This window comes from Chelonia mydas, chromosome 10, assembly GCF_015237465.2.
Source record: "Chelonia mydas isolate rCheMyd1 chromosome 10, rCheMyd1.pri.v2, whole genome shotgun sequence".
In the NCBI taxonomy this organism is placed as follows: domain Eukaryota; kingdom Metazoa; phylum Chordata; order Testudines; family Cheloniidae; genus Chelonia; species Chelonia mydas.
Window position 1 is genome coordinate 39,393,122 of NC_051250.2, and position 16,218 is coordinate 39,409,339.

Genomic DNA, 16,218 nt, shown 5'->3' on the forward strand with positions numbered 1-16,218 from the left:
AACATTACAGGTACTGAAAGAAGATTTTAGCCCTAGACATTTGGCTAAACGTTGGGTGTCCTAAAACAGAACAATTTGGGCTTGATTTCAGAAGCCCTGAATACCCACTATTCCAACTGAAGGCAATGGGAACTGCAGGTGCTCAGTACCTCTGACAATCAGACCCTAGAAGTCTTAGACTGGGCACTCAGGAATGTAGACAAAACCAGAGGTCGCATTTGAAACTTTTCACCTTAATTCCTATTTGGAGTGTGGTGGTGTCAGATTATACAAAATAAAATACACCCAGATTACAGCTGTATTCTTACTGTGGGGCTGGGGGTTAGGATTTGTAATGTCACCAGCAAACCTGCACAAAAATACAGCCCCATATTGTACAGCAGGGCACAGTTTAGACTACAGAGCTATCTACCGATACAGCATGTAATCTACAGATATTGGTAGTGCCTGGTACAGTAATAACCCTTGTTTTATTTAACCTAAATCATCAGCAAACTCCACGTGGAAACAGAGAAAAGCCCCAAAGATTGAAGAAAAGTTAAGTATAAAAATATTTAAAATAATCACTCTCATTTCCCTCATGTTCTTAAAATTGAGAAATACTTTTTTTGTCTCCAGGGGCTGCTGGAATGGAGAAACGTCTGATGCCCCACTGTATCGTGCACCTCAGAAGCTGACATCTCAAATGCCATCTTGAAAGCATTGAATTTGGGTTGGGAGGTGGGGTCAGGTGTTATGCACCCCTCCCTGTGTGGATCACGACCTGCAAGAGGAAAATAAGAGCACTCAGCAGGCAGACTGGTTGGAAAATGCTCATTATTTTTAGGAAGGAGGGAAAAAAAAAAGTACTGTGTCATCTCTGTCCCCTGACCCCTTATTACGGCAAACATGCATTTAGTAAAAATTTTCAATCTTTGAAAACCAAAAACTAAACTGAAAAACTAAAATGTTTATTGAAAGTGTGCACAGAAAATCTGCAATAATAATGACCAAAATGAATATTTTAATTTTTGGTCAAAAAGCTAATTTCCACTGAAAAAAAAGTTTCAGTGGAAAAATGGGAGTAACTTTATTGTGGCTTGTTATGTGAAGGGAGGGGTAGCCCAGCTAAGGTTCAGCTGTCAACTAGCACACCCACCATGGCCCAGATCCTGAAAGGGAGTTAGGCACCAGAGAGCTACAGAGCAATCTGGAAATCCCAGATCTCATAAAATACAGCCTGGTCTTCCCTGGGATCTGGAGGACCTATGGATGAAACCCTGGCCCCACTGAAATCAATGGCAAAGCTCCTACTGATGTTAATGGGGCAAGGATTTCAGCCTGTGAGTTTAATTGAAATTCACAACTCGTAGAATGCCGGCAAGGCATCCTGTCCCACTGTGGCATGGAGCACTGATGAGGGAAACAGCTCCCAGGACCCGTAGCAGTGCCTGGCAGGAATCCCCCCCACCCCCCGCCTTTTAAAGCTACGTGATGTCTAATACCAGTAGAGGCAGGCAGTGCCTCCCTCCCTGCTGGAGCCCACAGTCCTCCCTGCCAGTGCTTTGGCTGGCCATGGGAGTTGTTTTTTTTTTCCATTCAGGACCAAGCGTTAGCCAGTTGCAAAATATATTTTTAATGAGAAAATGTAAAGAAAAATAAATTAATTTTTTTCCCCTCTTGGTTACTGTGTCCAAACCAACTACTGTCACTCGGCAATCATGGGAGAACTTCACCGCAGCAGTCCTGTTTGTGCTGGTTTCCCTAGCTCTGTGCTTACGGTGTTCTCAGAGATACCACAGTGCTTCTCAAACATGCACAGAGAGCTCTGCGATGGGACCACAGCAGGAGAAGAACTCACACCGACAATAGCAACTCGCTGCATTTTGACATGGCTCCTCAGCCTGAGCCCCTCTTCCCACCTCACCTGAGTAGGGGCAACCTTGGGCTGAGGAGGGGCAAGGTGGGGGATGGTGGGCCTGCGGGCAGGATGCAACATGCTTCAGTGCTCCTGGCTTGTGAAGCAGGTTGCTTGGAAGCTGCCAGCACTGGTGAAAGTTAGAGCAGCCCTGAGGTTGCTCTAACTTGTCCCAGGGCCAAACTGACCTTCCCCAGCAGCCTCTGGAATAGGGAAAGTGGAAAGGTAGCATAATTCCCCTACGTGCACTAAGTGCTGCTTTGACTCACTTGGGTAACTAGCCCTTTTCATAGAATCATAGAATATCAGGGTTGGGAGGGACCTCAGGAGGTCATCTAGTCCAACCCTGTGCTCAAAGCAGGACCAATCCCCAATTAAATCATCCCAGCCAGGGCTTTGACAAGCCTGACGTTAAAAACCTCTAAGGAAGGAGATTCCACCACCTCCCTAGGTAACCCATTCCAGTGCTTCACCACCCTCCTAGAGAAAAAGTTTTTCCTAATATCCAACCTAAACCTCCCCCACTGTAACTTGAGACCATTACTCCTCGTTCTGTCATCTGCTACCACTGAGAACAGTCTAGATCCATCCTCTTTGGAACCCCCTTTCAGCTAGTTGAAAGCAGCTATCAAATCCCCCCTCATTCTTCTCTTCCACAGACTAAACAATCCCAGTTCCCTCAGCCTCTCCTCATAAGTCACGTGTTCCAGTCCCCTAATCATTTTTGTTGCCCTCCGCTGGACTCTCTCCAATTTTTCCACATCCTTCTTGTAGTGTGGGGCCCAAAACTGGACACAGTACTCCAGTTGAGGCCTCACCCATGTCGAATAGAGGGGAACGATCACGTCCCTCGATCTGCTGGCAATGCCCCTACTTATACATCCCAAAATGCCATTGGCCTTCTTGGCAACAACGGCACACTGTTGACTCATATCCAGCTTCTCGTCCACTGTAACCCCCAGGTCCTTTTCTGCAGAACTGCTGCCTGGCCATTCAGTCCCTAGTCTGTAGCAGTGCATGGGATTCTTCCGTCCTCAGTGCAGGACTCTGCACTTGTCCTTGTTGAACCTCATCAGATTTCTTTTGGCCCAATCCTCTAATTTGTCTAGATCCCTCTGTATCCTATCCCTACTCTCCAGCATATCTGCCACTCCTCCCAGTTTAGTGTCATCTGCAAACTTGCTGAGGGTGCAATCCATGCCATCCTCCAGATCATTAATGAAGTTATTGAACAAAACCTTTTGGCTGAGGCTCTCCATGTGCTTCACGGACAATCCCTTAATTATCATGCCCCCCTGTGCAAAGATTTACCACACCTTACAGGTGGAGACCTAAGGAGGTTAAAGGCCTGATTTCTCGAGGTGGCAAAAGTCAATGAGAGCCGCTGGTGCTCAGCACCTCTGAAAACCAAGCCGTAAGTGACTTGCCAGTGGTCACCCAGTGGGTCAATGGCAGAGCTGGGATGAGGACCCAGAGCTCCGGGTCCCTAGTCATGTGCTTGAACTACCCTAGGCTGTGCAAAGCAGCAGAGTGTGGGGAACAAGCCTTCACAGGCCTGGCATGGGGGAACAGGTGGTGGGAGTGGAGGATATTACCTAAGAGGCATATGGTGTTTCTTGCTTAAGAATTAGCGATGCAGACATCTCACGGGAATGGTGTTGATGAGACCACAGCCTAACACTGAATAAGGGAGCAGAGCAAGGTGTTTTTTGTTCTGTGGCAGAGGGCTGCTTGGGGAGCAGATTATTCTGAAGGTGGCAGCTGAATACAGAACAACTCCATTTCAGGTGCCAACTGTTGCTCCACTAGACCAGGGGTTCTCAAACTGTGGCTTGGGACCCCATTTTAATGGGGTTGCCAAGACTGGTGTTGGCCCTAGGCCCCAGCAAGTCTGAAGGACAAGCCCCACCACCCAGGGCTAAGGTTACATGCTCCCTGCCCAGGGCAGAAGCCATTGGGTTTCAGCTTTGCCCCCGCCCTGGGCAACGGGGCTCGGGCGGCAGGGCTCGGGTGGGCTCAGTCTTCGGTCCCCCCTCCTGGGGTCATGTAGTAATTTTTGTTGTCAGAAGGGGGTCATGATGCAATGAAGTTTGAGAACTGATGCACTAGACCCTCAGGTCTAATTCTGGAAAGACCCTTTCCCCACCCCTGATTCAAGTACCATTTCTGCATTTCCCATGCCCCTCCCCAACAGCAGCTCCCTGGCAGCTCCATCCTCACATTTCCCTTTTGATCTGTAAGTCTACACCACCAAGAAGTGATGGAGGCAGAAAAAGAAAGAGGTGAGATGCCTGGATACCACAGTAATGGAAGAACCCAGGCAAACAGACAAGGAGTGGGAGAGTTTCACCAGTGCTCTTACTGGGCAATTTTGCAGTTTGTAGTGGCAACGTAGCGTCCAGTATAGTGAATATTGCACCTCACAACATTGTTGGTGAAGTCGGACTCCAGCACCAGGTACTTGGGGTTCACTTGAACCTGAGAAAACAAGACAAAGACCACATCAGGAAACAGTTCCTCTGATAGTCAGTGGAGAGAGAGAGAGAGAGAGAGAGAGATGTAATTGTGTGTTAGACCCCTTGTGTCTAGCTTGTCTATTTAGCTTGTAAATTAGGTGAAGGACTAGCTACTACTCTGTGGCTGTACAGCACCTAGTGCAACGGGGCCCAGTTCTTGGCGGGTCCCTGGGCTCTACTGTAAACACATGATAATGTACAACTAGAATTTTTTTCAGTGAAAAATGCACATTATTTATGGGGTTGGTGTGGGTGGTATTCCTTTTAGGGAAATAAACTATCATGGGCAGTTTTGCTTTTCTACTTTTATGGTTTCTTCTACAGGTAAAACACCTCCACTTTCTTCCAAGAAAACAGTTCATCATCCTGATGCAACCATCTTGCTTCACTGTAGCAAATGGTCAAAAAAAGAAAGCTGTAAACAAAGAGAGTCAAATTCAGCACTGGTGTAATTGGGCTTAGCTTCCCTTGAACCGAATGGCATTGTGCCCACTTGTAGCAGAGCTTAATTTGGTCCTAAAAATGTGTTTGAGTATGAGTACACAGTGGCTTTCTTTCCATCTGTTCTTGGGGTTACCAGCTATTGTTTCATTTTCATACCTCTCCCCCACCCCCATTGTTACTTCTAATTGCCAATGTGTAGCTTGTGACTGGGCCCTCCGTGCAGCTGCTTCTGTCCTCAAACAAATGTCTGATCAGCCATATTATTCACATGCTTTGAGGATGGATGTTCACAACCAAGGGGACTAGCAATGGGGCCGTGGACACACACAAACCAAAATCCAGCACTAAATTCACCATGGATTTCATGAGTAACTGCCTAGCTCTATTCATGGCAATGGCCCGTACAGAGAAGCTCTACATACAGGGAAACCAACCTTTAAGATGTAATTTCCAGGCTGAACGTCTGTTATGTCAATCCACTGGCAATCAATGTCGGCATTGTAGGTGTCATAGCAACCGGGACTCAAGCCCTGACAGAAGGAAAGAGCAGTGCTCACAATTCATATGGCCCACACGGAGCCATCAGTTCATCTAGTCTGACCTCCTGCATAACACAGGGTATGGACTTTGCTTTTTATCTTTAGCGTTTCTCATTTTTCCTTTTCTGTTGTTCCCTCTCTTTCTTTATATAGAAATATGTTCAGGAATTACCCACACTGCTCAATTCTGTGCAGGTGGCCTATCTAGTCTGCAACTTTTACTATTGCAAAACACATATTTTTCTCCCAGGAGCTGTATTGCAGAGTCCATTCCATGTGGGCAAAGTAATCCAGTTCAGGTTTTTCTCCTTCCCAAGGGCTGCATGCAGAGTCCATTCCCAGTGGACACAATCATCCAGTTCAGGCATTTTGAATGCGAAGGGAACAAGCAGTCTGAGGACTGTCCAGCAAATGTAATGCCTGTGATGGCTATATGAAAATACTGGAGTGGATTACTGTGCCCATCTGGAATAACTATTTTACTTCATTTCAGGAAAAATTGGTGCATCTGTGTTTTGCTCAGCCCGATATATCTGAGCATCAGAAAGATTCAAGTGTGGAGTGCAGACTAATCCTATATACATATATACATAAAAAGCACTACCAAGTGCTCAGCCAAAGATGTTGCTGCCCTGGGTGCCCCTCCTTTCCCTGCACTGGGCAAGCCCAGGAAACAGAGGAGCCAGAACCGGGAAAGTGGGGCCTGGCTGGTACACTTTTCACCTGGGTGGACTCCGACCCTTCCCCTCCTCTCCCCCCCAAGCCAGCCCCCCACAGCCAGGCTAGCGTGGAGGGAGCCCGCCTGGGGAGCCCAGGCAGCAGCTGTGCGGAGACTGGGTCCCTCCATCTGCCCGGAGTGCGGGGGGCTGCTGAGGGCATCCCTGGCCCGTGTCCCCCACCCAGGGCAGGTGGAGGGACCCAGGCTCCGCACAGCTGCCCCCCTGGCTCTTATCATGGCCGGGCTACGATTCCGAGCCCCCCTCCCTCCTGGGCTGGAGCCAGGTTGGGGAGAGCTGCATGGGCAGCTGTGGGGAGCGTGGGTCCCTCTACCTGCCCTGGGCGGGGAGCCCGGGACACGGGCAGGGGGCTGCTTTCGCTCCCCGGCGCCCCTCTAGCTTCGCAGGGGGCGGGGTCGACCCCCCCCCTTTGGGGAGGGCTCCAGTGCCTGTGCCAGGAAATCAATAGGACATGCCCACCTGAGCCTGCTTGATATTCCAGAGGGAGGTGTAACCCCTGCACTGGCATGATGCCTTGAGTGAGGGAGATTCCTGACCAGGTCCAGACACTCACTAATCCCTCCCCCAGCTCCCTTAGGTGACTCTTCCTGCCCACTCGCAGCTGGGTGTCCTGGGAGACTGGGATGGTCGGGGAAGAAAGCCCTGCACTAAATTGCAGCCAGAGGGTAGAGTGGCCCTGAATTCGTTGGACACATCTCCTCCTCCTCTCACCTGGGTATGTGAAGTGCAGGCATAGCGCTTCAGGTTCCCAAAGTCGCAGGTGGTGTCCTCCAGGCAGAAACTAGCCTTGTGGCCCTCGGCCACCTTTTTCCCTGTGGCCGCATCTAGCAGGTCGTAGTGGCTGAACTCGTCCATGCTGTGGTAGTGCCTGGGGGAAACCCAGGGCAGAGGCATGTACCACAGCGATATTCACAGATGTATGCTGGGTGGGTGCAGGGGCACCAGAGCAGCCCAGGAGTGGGCGGCGGCAGGGAAAATGGCAGGATCCCAGACCCTCCCCACCCCACATTTAGAAAATGCTGGGGCTCTGAGCGATGGAGTGTGCGGCTTCTTGAAAGCCACCTGCTCCCACAATGCATAGGTCACAACATTAGAAGCCCAAACTTCTCTTTGCCCATGGCACTCAGTTCAGGGGTCCGTGATGATGTGGCCTGACCCTTTGGGATCAGCACAGGACACTCACTCTGAGCAGCATGGAGACAGGAGCAGGAGCTGGCAGGGAAATGGTTTTGGGTTTGTGGGGTGGGATAAATAAATATTGCAGAGAAAGGATGAAAGAAAAGAGGAGCAGAGGAAAAAAGAAAGAAGAAAAGGGTTGGAGTGAGGGAATGAGAAAATGGAGAGAGGAAAGTAAGGTGGGAATGGAGGAGGCAAGTCCATTGATCTATAGCCAGGGGTGGCTCTAATCCTCAGCATATTGACCTAGATCCCAGTTCAGCAAAACGCTGAAGCATGTACTCAAGCTACTTTACTGAACCAGAGCCTCGCCCTGAACCAGCCTGGGTGGCTCCCCATGGCTGGATACCAGCCTCTGCCCACCAAAGGAAGGTCCCCTTGGCAAGGCCCTGTCACCCAGAGATGGACTAATAAGTTGCTGAGGAGTGCCAAGTTCTCCTCAACTTACTGGTGGCAGCTGTGCCACTCCCAGTTGTGGCGGGGGCGGTTGGGCAGGAAGTCTGCTGTGCCCTGGTTCTTCACCCGCTGCGGGAACCTCAGCAGCACCCGGATGTCGTAGTCGGTGGCCTCGGGGGTGTAGGCAGTGCTGAAGGGGTTAAAAGGAAGGAAATGGGGGAGATGGGTGAAAGTCACTTCACCCTGAAAACAGCTGGTGACATCTGAGCACTGGATGGGCTGAGGGATGGAGCTTCTACTTGGAGCAGAGGGAATTTTTTTCAGTGAATAGATTTTTTTGCTGAAAAATGCATTTTATTTTATTTTTTAGCTCAGAAACTGTTCCTGAATTCGGGTTAAAGCTGATGTATCCCTTCTGGGTTTGATTTTAAGTCAAAACTTTTCGTTTCAGCTATTCAGTTGGAAGCAGCATTTTCTTTACCAATGTGGCTGGTTAAAAAAAACAAAGGGGTGGTGGTGGTGAAAACACACAAAGTTGGCTGAATCAGAACACAAAACTTGAAAGCATTACCGGTAATTTCAAAACAACTGCAACATTCCAAAATTAGATTTTCCAAGTTTTTGATTTAATGAAATGTTTTGAAAAACATGGTTTTTGTTTTAATTGAACCCACCTTTTCTTCAGCCAAACCAAAAAATTCATTATTTGCTCAGTTCAGCTTGTCATAACCTGCCCCTGGGAGGGAGGGCGGGGGAAGGGGAGGGAAAGGCTCTGCTACCCCATTGGAGGAGAAGGGTTATACAGAGCGTGACAAGGCTGAGGCATCAATTGCTTAATTGTTGGGTTTAAGTGGTGCTAAGAGTCCAGCTGAGAACAGCTGCCCAGCTCCAAGTGGGCCCTTCACACAAAGTTCATTTTGAGCACAGGAACTGATTGCAATTCTATGTGCGCTCTAAACTTTACAGTGCAGGGAAGCTGAGATGAGTCATTGCAAGGGGAACAAAAATACGTCACGTAAAATAACCCAGCCCCTCATTAAGATATGAGCCGCATCTGCTAATACTGTGCATTCCAAGGCACATCTGCTTAATTAAGGCCAGATTCTGATACCCTTACTCCTGTCGAACATCACCTTACTACACTGGTGTTAATGGCACTATGTACAGAGTAAGATACTACCCAATGTGAGCAGCAGTATCAGAATCTGGTCCTTACCAAGCAAAGGCAATGTTTCATTATATTCAGCACAGCACTGCCTTAAGCAGCTACAGAAATGCCAAGTAAATTCCAGAGACTATTAGTGATGGTGGCATCTATCTATCTATCTATCTATGCATCCGATGAAGTGAGCGGTAGCTCATGAAAGCTTATGTTCAAATAAATTTGTTAGTCTCTAAGGTGCCACAAGTCCTCCTGTTCTTTTTGCGAATACAGACTAACACGGCTACTACTCTGAAACCTCTAATTTAATAGAATATCAATCACCAATATATTCAGTGTATGAACTAGAAAGAACAGTTACACGAATCTTCACATTCCATTGTATCCACAGTGAATGAAGGTAGATTTTCATGGGCACAAATGATTTTTTCTATTAAAAACGGTTTTCATTGAAATTTTTTGTCCCTTCTCAGAAATCTGGACATGTGCAGAAAAGGGCTGTACAACAGTAAAAGAACAATCCTCAGATTCATTCTCTCCTAGACTTCCTGTTTAGTGCTTTTGCTGGCCAAATTTGCGCACCTCTGAGTTAACACCGGAAGCTTTCCAAATTCAACCAGATTTTTGGCTGGCCCATCATTAATACCAAGGTAGCGACAACAGTATCATGAACTCCAAACATTCAAAAATCATGAGTTGGGCATTCAAAAATCATGAGATTGTTTAAAAATCATGAGATTGAAAAAATTGGATTCTTTTTCTTTGCCTTCAGGTTTCTGAGCCTTTAAGTTTAATGTTTTCAAGCTTTTCTCTGCAACCACAAGGGTTAGAAACTTCTTTTATAAAGGAAAGTTCAGATTCTCCCCTAATCTCCTGACTCCAGGAACTGGGGCTTCAGGGAGAACCCCAAATAGTACAATACTCATGATATAATCACAAGAGTTGGCAACATGGAGTCACCCATCTCCTTACCTGGCGAGGCACTTTTCCTCAGCGGCACAGCGGAGAGAATAGAGGTGAGCTCTCTGGATGTAGGTGGAGGCCTGGACATAGTTTGGATCAGGTACTAAGTCAGGGAGGCCTGTAAAAGATAGAGATGCAGCCTGAGAAAAGCCTGAAAATACATCAGCCACTTAAAGACTAACGGGAGCTGCTCGCTATGTGCGTCTGACACAGCAGTATTCTCAGACTTGGAGGCAGCTGCTCCTAATCTCATTGGGAAGGCTTGCCTTGGTGACTGCCATGTTTTTTTAATTTCAGCTAAAGATGGAAAATCCTCTTCACTTCCCCCCTCCCACCTCCTTTTCATTGGCAAATCAAACTCTTACATTTTCAAAGGCAGCCTGCTTCATCCAGCCTCCTGGAACTGATTATATGAAAGATTCCATTGGCTGGGTTACCCATCAGATTTGCAGTGGATTGTGGCTTCTTTTTCCTTCCAAACCAGCAGAGATAGCAATTACCTTAGTACCAACCTGGCTGGGAGACAGCACCAGAAATGAGTTCTTCCTATTTAATTATTTATTTTTAAAGTGAATTTAGTGGGCATGAAAGATTAACAGCCTTGGTAACATGCCAGGGAATCCACAGACAAGTGATAGCACAGAAATCAGTAATGGAAGCTTTTGATCTATTCACTCCTTTTGGCTAGACCACACCACCTCTCTGGGTGGTTTACCAGGAATCTGAAAAGGAAAAGAGGCTGCCAAAATGCTGTGCATTCTAGATCTGGGTGCTGTGATGGTTACAGGTGGTACTGACAGGGCTTTTCCAGGGAACTAATGCGCTCTGCATTAAACAATCTGATTGCTTAAATTTTCTCTCAATGTTCCACTGAACTCAGAATGTGTCATACTCAGAAAGGGGAGGGCATAATCTTGGCCCCAGGGATTTCACTAGGACATTACAAACACAAGTTTCAGGAATTCTGATCAGGGAAAGGATCTGGGGATAGGCTTGTGGTGAAACACACTTGGGCAATATACAAAACTTGGTGGCAGAATGCTAACATAACTTACACTGATTAAACTTTATAGTGGAGACATGGCCTGTGAAACCAACATCTCACAAGCTGGATACTGGGACTTAGTGAGAGGAGAATGATCATTACAACTCTACAAAAGGGCTAGTCAAGGATGTTGCTGCCTTGCTGGAGTATGGGGCACCGTAACTCTAGTTGAGATATAACGGGAGAGAGATTAATATTTGGCAAAAGTACAGAAGGTGGCAAATAGGGAGCTAATCTAGTTATGAGAAGAGGTGAAGGGCCAATATTTACCTTCCTTCTCACTGAAAGGGGTGTATGATGCAGGTAAGCAACTGATTTCATGTTCTTTCACAGGTACTAATCCGGAGAGAGAACTAGATGATACATCTGAGGGAAGGGAACAGAAGGAGACTCTGCCGACTGGAAGGCATGAGATGCACTGTCTTAGGGATGGGGGTTCCATGACCACCGCTCCCAAGAGAAAGAGGTGGGTGGTGGTGGTCGGGGAATCTCTCCTCAGGGGGACTGAGTCATCTATCTGCCACCCCGATCGGGAAAACTGAGAAGTCTGCTGCTTGCCAGAAGCTAGGATTCACGATGTGACAGAGAGACTGCCGAGACTCATCAAGTCCTCGGATAGCTACCCCTTCCGGCTTCTCCACGTGGGCACCAATGATACTGCCAAGAATGACCTTGAGCAGATCACTGCAGACAATGTGGCTCTGGGAAGAAGGATAAAGGAGTTTGAGGGGCAAGTGGTGTTCTCGTCCATCCTCCCCGTGGAAGGAAAAGGCCTGGGTAGAGACCGTTGAATCGTGGAAGTCAACGAATGGCTACGCAGGTGGTGTCAGAGAGAAGGCTTTGGATTCTTTGACCATGGGATGGTGTTCCAAGAAGGAGGAGTGCTAGGCAGAGACGGGCTCCACCTAACGAAGAGAGGGAAGAGAATCTTGGCAAGCAGCCTGACTAACCTAGTGAGGAGGGTTATAAACTAGGTTCACCAGGAGAAGGAGACCAAAGCCCTGAGGTAAGTGTGGATGTGGGATACCGGGAGGAAGCATGAGCAGGAGAGTGCGAGAGGGGAGGGCTCCTGCCTCATACTAAGAAAGCAGGACAAACAGAAAGTTATCTCAAGTGCCTATACACAAATGCAAGAAGCCTGGGAAACAAGCAGGGAGAACTGGAAGTCCTGGCACAGTCAAGGAATTATGATGTGATTGGAATAACAGAGACTTGGTGGGATAACTCACATGACTGGAGTACTGTCATGGATGGATATAAACTGTTCCGGAAGGACAGGCAGGGCAGAAAAGGTGGGGGAGTTGCATTGTATGTAAGAGAGCAGTATGACTGCTCAGAACTCCGGTATGAAACTGCAGAAAAAACTGAGAGTCTCTGGATTAAGTATAGAAGTGTGAGCAACAAGGGTGATGTCGTGGTGGGAGTCTGCTACAGACCACCGGACCAGGGGGATGAGGTGGACGAGGCTTTCTTCTGGCAACTAACGGAAGTTTCTAGATTGCAAGCCCTGTTCTCATGGGAGACTTCAATCACCCTGATATCTGCTGGAAGAGCAATACAGCGGTGCACAGACAATCCAGGAAGTTTTTGGAAAGTGTAGGGGACAATGTCCTGTTGCAAGTGCTGGAGGAACCAACTAGGGGCAGAGCTCTTCTTGACCTGCTGCTCACAAACCGGGAAGAATTAGTAGGGGAAGCAAAAGTGGATGGGAACCTGGGAGGCAGTGACCATGAAATGGTCGAGTTCAGGATCCTGACACAAGGAAGAAAGGAGAGCAGCAGAATACGGACCCTGAACTTCAGAAAAGCAGACTTTGACTCCCTCAGGGAACTGATGGGCAGGATCCCCTGGGAGAATAACATGAGGGGGAAAGGAGTCCAGGAGAGCTGGCTGTATTTTAAAGAATCCTTATTGAGGTTACAGGGACAAACCACCCCGAAGTGTAGAAAGAATAGTAAATATGGCAGGCGACCAGCTTGGCTTCACAGTGAAATCCTTGCTGATCTTAAACACAAAAAGGAAGCATACGAGAAGTGGAAGATTGGACAAATGACCAGGGAAGAGTATAAAAATATTGCTCGGGCATGAAGGAGTGAAATCAGGAATGCCAAATCACACCTGGAGTTGCAGCTAGCAAGAGATGTTAAGAGTAACAAGAAGGGTTTCTTCAGGTATGTTCGCAACAAGAAGAAAGTCAAGGAAAGTGTGAGCCCCTTACTGAATGAGGGAGGCAACCTAGTGACAGAGGATGTGGAAAAAGCGAATGTACTCAATGCTTTTTTTGCCCCTGTCTTCACGAACAAGGTCAGCTCCCAGACTACTGCACTGGGCAGCACAGCATGGGGAGGAGGTGACCAGCCCTCTGTGGAGAAAGAAGTGGTTCGGGACTATTTAGAAAAGCTGGATGAGCACAAGTCCATGGGTCCGAATGCGCTGCATCCAAGAGTGCTAAAGGAGTTGGCGGGTGTGATTGCAGAGCCATTGGCCATTATCTTTGAAAACTCATGGCGATCGGGGGAGGTCCCGGACGACTGGAAAAAGGCTAATGTAGCCATCTTTAAAAAAGGGAAGAAGGAGGATCCGGGGAACTACAGGCCAGTCAGCCTCACCTCAGTCCCTGGAAAAATCATGGAGCAGATCCTCAAGGAATCAATTCTGAAGCACTTAGAGGAGAGGAAAGTGATCAGGAACAGTCAGCATGGATTCACCAAGGGCAAGTCATACCTGACTAATCTAATTGCCTTCTATGACGAGATAACTGGCTCTGTGGATGAGGGGAAAGCAGTGGACGTGTTGTTCCTTGACTTTAGCAAAGCTTTTGGCACGGTCTCCCACAGTATTCTTGCCAGCAAGTTAAAGAAGTATGGGCTGGATGAATGGATGATAAGGTGGATAGAAAGCTGGCTAGATTGTCGGGTTCAACGAGTAGTGATCAATGGCTCCATGTCTAGTTGGCAGCCGGTATCAAGTGGAGTGCCCCAAGGGTCGGTCCTGGGGCCGGTTTTGTTCAATATCTTCATTAATGATCTAAAGGATGGTGTGGATTGCACCCTCAGCAAGTTTGCAGATGACACTAAACTGGGAGGAGAGGTAGATACACTGGAGGGAGGGATAGCTCAGTGGTTTGAGCATTGGCCTGCTAAACCCAGTGTTGTGAGTTCAATCCTTGAGGGGGCCATTTAGGGATCTGGCGCAAAAATTGGGGATTGGTTCTGCTTTGAGCAGGGGGTTGGACTAGATGACCTCCTGAGGTCCCTTCCAACCCTGAGATTCTATGATTCTATGAGGGTAGGGATGGGATACAGAGGGACCTAGACAAATTGGAGTATTGGGCCAAAAGAAATCTGATGAGGTTCCACAAGGACAAGTGCAGAGTCCTGCACTTAGGACGGACGAATCCCATGCACCGCTATGGACTAGGGACCGAATGTCTAGGCAGCAGTTCTGCAGAAAAGGACCTAAGGGTTCTAAAATGAAAAGGAGTACTTGTGGCACCTTAGAGACTAACCAATTTATTTGAGCATAAGCTTTCGTGAGCTACAGCTCACTTCATTGGATGCGTATTGTGGAAAGTACAGAAGATGTTTTTATACACACAAACCATGAAAAAATGGGTGATTATCACTACAAAAGGTTTTCTCTCCCCCCACCACACTCTCCTGCTGGTAATAGCTTATGTAAAGTGATCACTCTCCTTACAATGTATACGATAATCAAGGTGGGCCATTTCCAGCACAAATCCAGGTTTTCTCCCCCCTCCCAACACCCCTCCCCCCAAAAACCCCACTCTCCTGTTGGTAATAGCTTATCTAAAGTGATCACTCTCCTTACAATGTGTATGATAACCAAGGTGGGCCATTTCCAGCACAAATCCAGGGTTTAACAAGAACGTCTGGGGGGGGGGAGGAATAAACAAGGGGAAATAGGTTACCTTGCATAATGACTTAGCCACTCCCAGTCTCTATTCAAGCCTAAGTTAATTGTGTCCAATTTGCAAATGAATTCCAATTCAGCAGTCTCTCGCTGGAGTCTGGATTTGAAGTTTTTCTGTTGTAATATCGCAACTTTCATGTCTGTAATCGCGTGACCAGAGAGATTGAAGTGTTCTCCGACTGGTTTATGAATGTTATAATTCTTGACATCTGATTTGTGTCCATTTATTCTTTTACGTAGAGACTGTCCAGTTTGACCAATGTACATGGCAGACGGGCATTGCTGGCACATGATGGCATATACGACATTGGTAGATGTGCAGGTGAACGAGCCTCTGATAGTGTGGCTGATGTTATTAGGCCCTATGATGGTGTCCCCTGAATAGATATGTGGGCACAGCTGACAACGGGCTTTGTTGCAAGGATAGGTTCCTGGATTAGTGGTTCTGTTGTGTGGTATGTGGTTGCTGGTGAGTATTCGCTTCAGGTTGGGGGGCTGTCTGTAGGCAAGGACTGGCCTGTCTCCCAAGATTTGTGAGAGTGATGGGTCGTCCTTCAGGATAGGTTGTAGATCCTTAATAATGCGTTGGAGGGGTTTTAGTTGGGGGCTGAAGGTGACGGCTAGTGGCGTTCTGTTATTTTCTTTGTTAGGCCTGTCCTGTAGTAGGTGACTTCTGGGAACTCTTCTGGCTCTATCAATCTGTTTCTTCACTTCCGCAGGTGGGTATTGTAGTTGTAAGAATGCTTGATAGAGATCTTGTAGGTGTTTGTCTCTGTCTGAGGGGTTGGAGCAAATGCGGTTGTATCGCAGAGCTTGGCTGTAGACGATGGATCATGTGGTGTGCTCAGGGTGAAAGCTGGAGGCATGTAGGTAGGAATAGCGGTCAGTAGGTTTCTGGTATAGGGTGGTGTTCATGTGACCATCGTTTATTAGCACTGTAGTGTCCAGGAAGTGGATCTCTTGTGTGGACTGGACCAGGCTGAGGTTGATGGTGGGATGGAAATTGTTGAAATCATGCTGGAATTCCTCAAGGGCTTCTTTTCCGTGGGTCCAGATGATGAAGATGTCATCAATACAGCGCAAGTAGAGTAGGGGCGTTAGGGGACGAGAGCTGAGGAAGCGTTGTTCTAAGTCAGCCATAAAAATGTTGGCATACTGTGGGGCCATGCGGGTACCCATAGCAGTACCGCTGATTTGAAGGTATACATTGTCCCCAAATGTAAAATAGTTATGGGTAAGGACAAAGTCACAAAGTTCAGCCACCAGGTTAGCTGTGACATTATCGGGGATAGTGTTCTTGACGGCTTGTAGTCCATCTTTGTGTGGAATGTTGGTGTAGAGGGCTTCTACATCCATCGTGGCCAGGATGGTGTTATCAGGAAGATCACCGATGGATTGTAGTTTCCTCAG

At 47.7% G+C, this 16,218-nt stretch overlaps 1 protein-coding gene across 1 annotated transcript in view; it reads right to left on the reverse strand.

Annotated features, from left to right (window-relative positions):
* Positions 1 to 301: 301 nt before the first annotated feature.
* Positions 302 to 16,218, reverse strand: part of LOXL1 (lysyl oxidase like 1) — a 40,843-nt gene continuing 24,926 nt past the window's right edge. Inside the window, exons 2-7 of the mRNA XM_007059902.4 lie at positions 9,840 to 9,948; positions 7,758 to 7,895; positions 6,845 to 7,001; positions 5,292 to 5,387; positions 4,260 to 4,375; positions 302 to 763 (exon numbers count right to left, since the gene is read on the reverse strand). Of these exons, the coding sequence (XP_007059964.2) occupies positions 757 to 763; positions 4,260 to 4,375; positions 5,292 to 5,387; positions 6,845 to 7,001; positions 7,758 to 7,895; positions 9,840 to 9,948 (623 nt within the window). The 3' untranslated portion in view covers positions 302 to 756. The remainder of the gene's footprint in view (positions 764 to 4,259; positions 4,376 to 5,291; positions 5,388 to 6,844; positions 7,002 to 7,757; positions 7,896 to 9,839; positions 9,949 to 16,218) is intronic.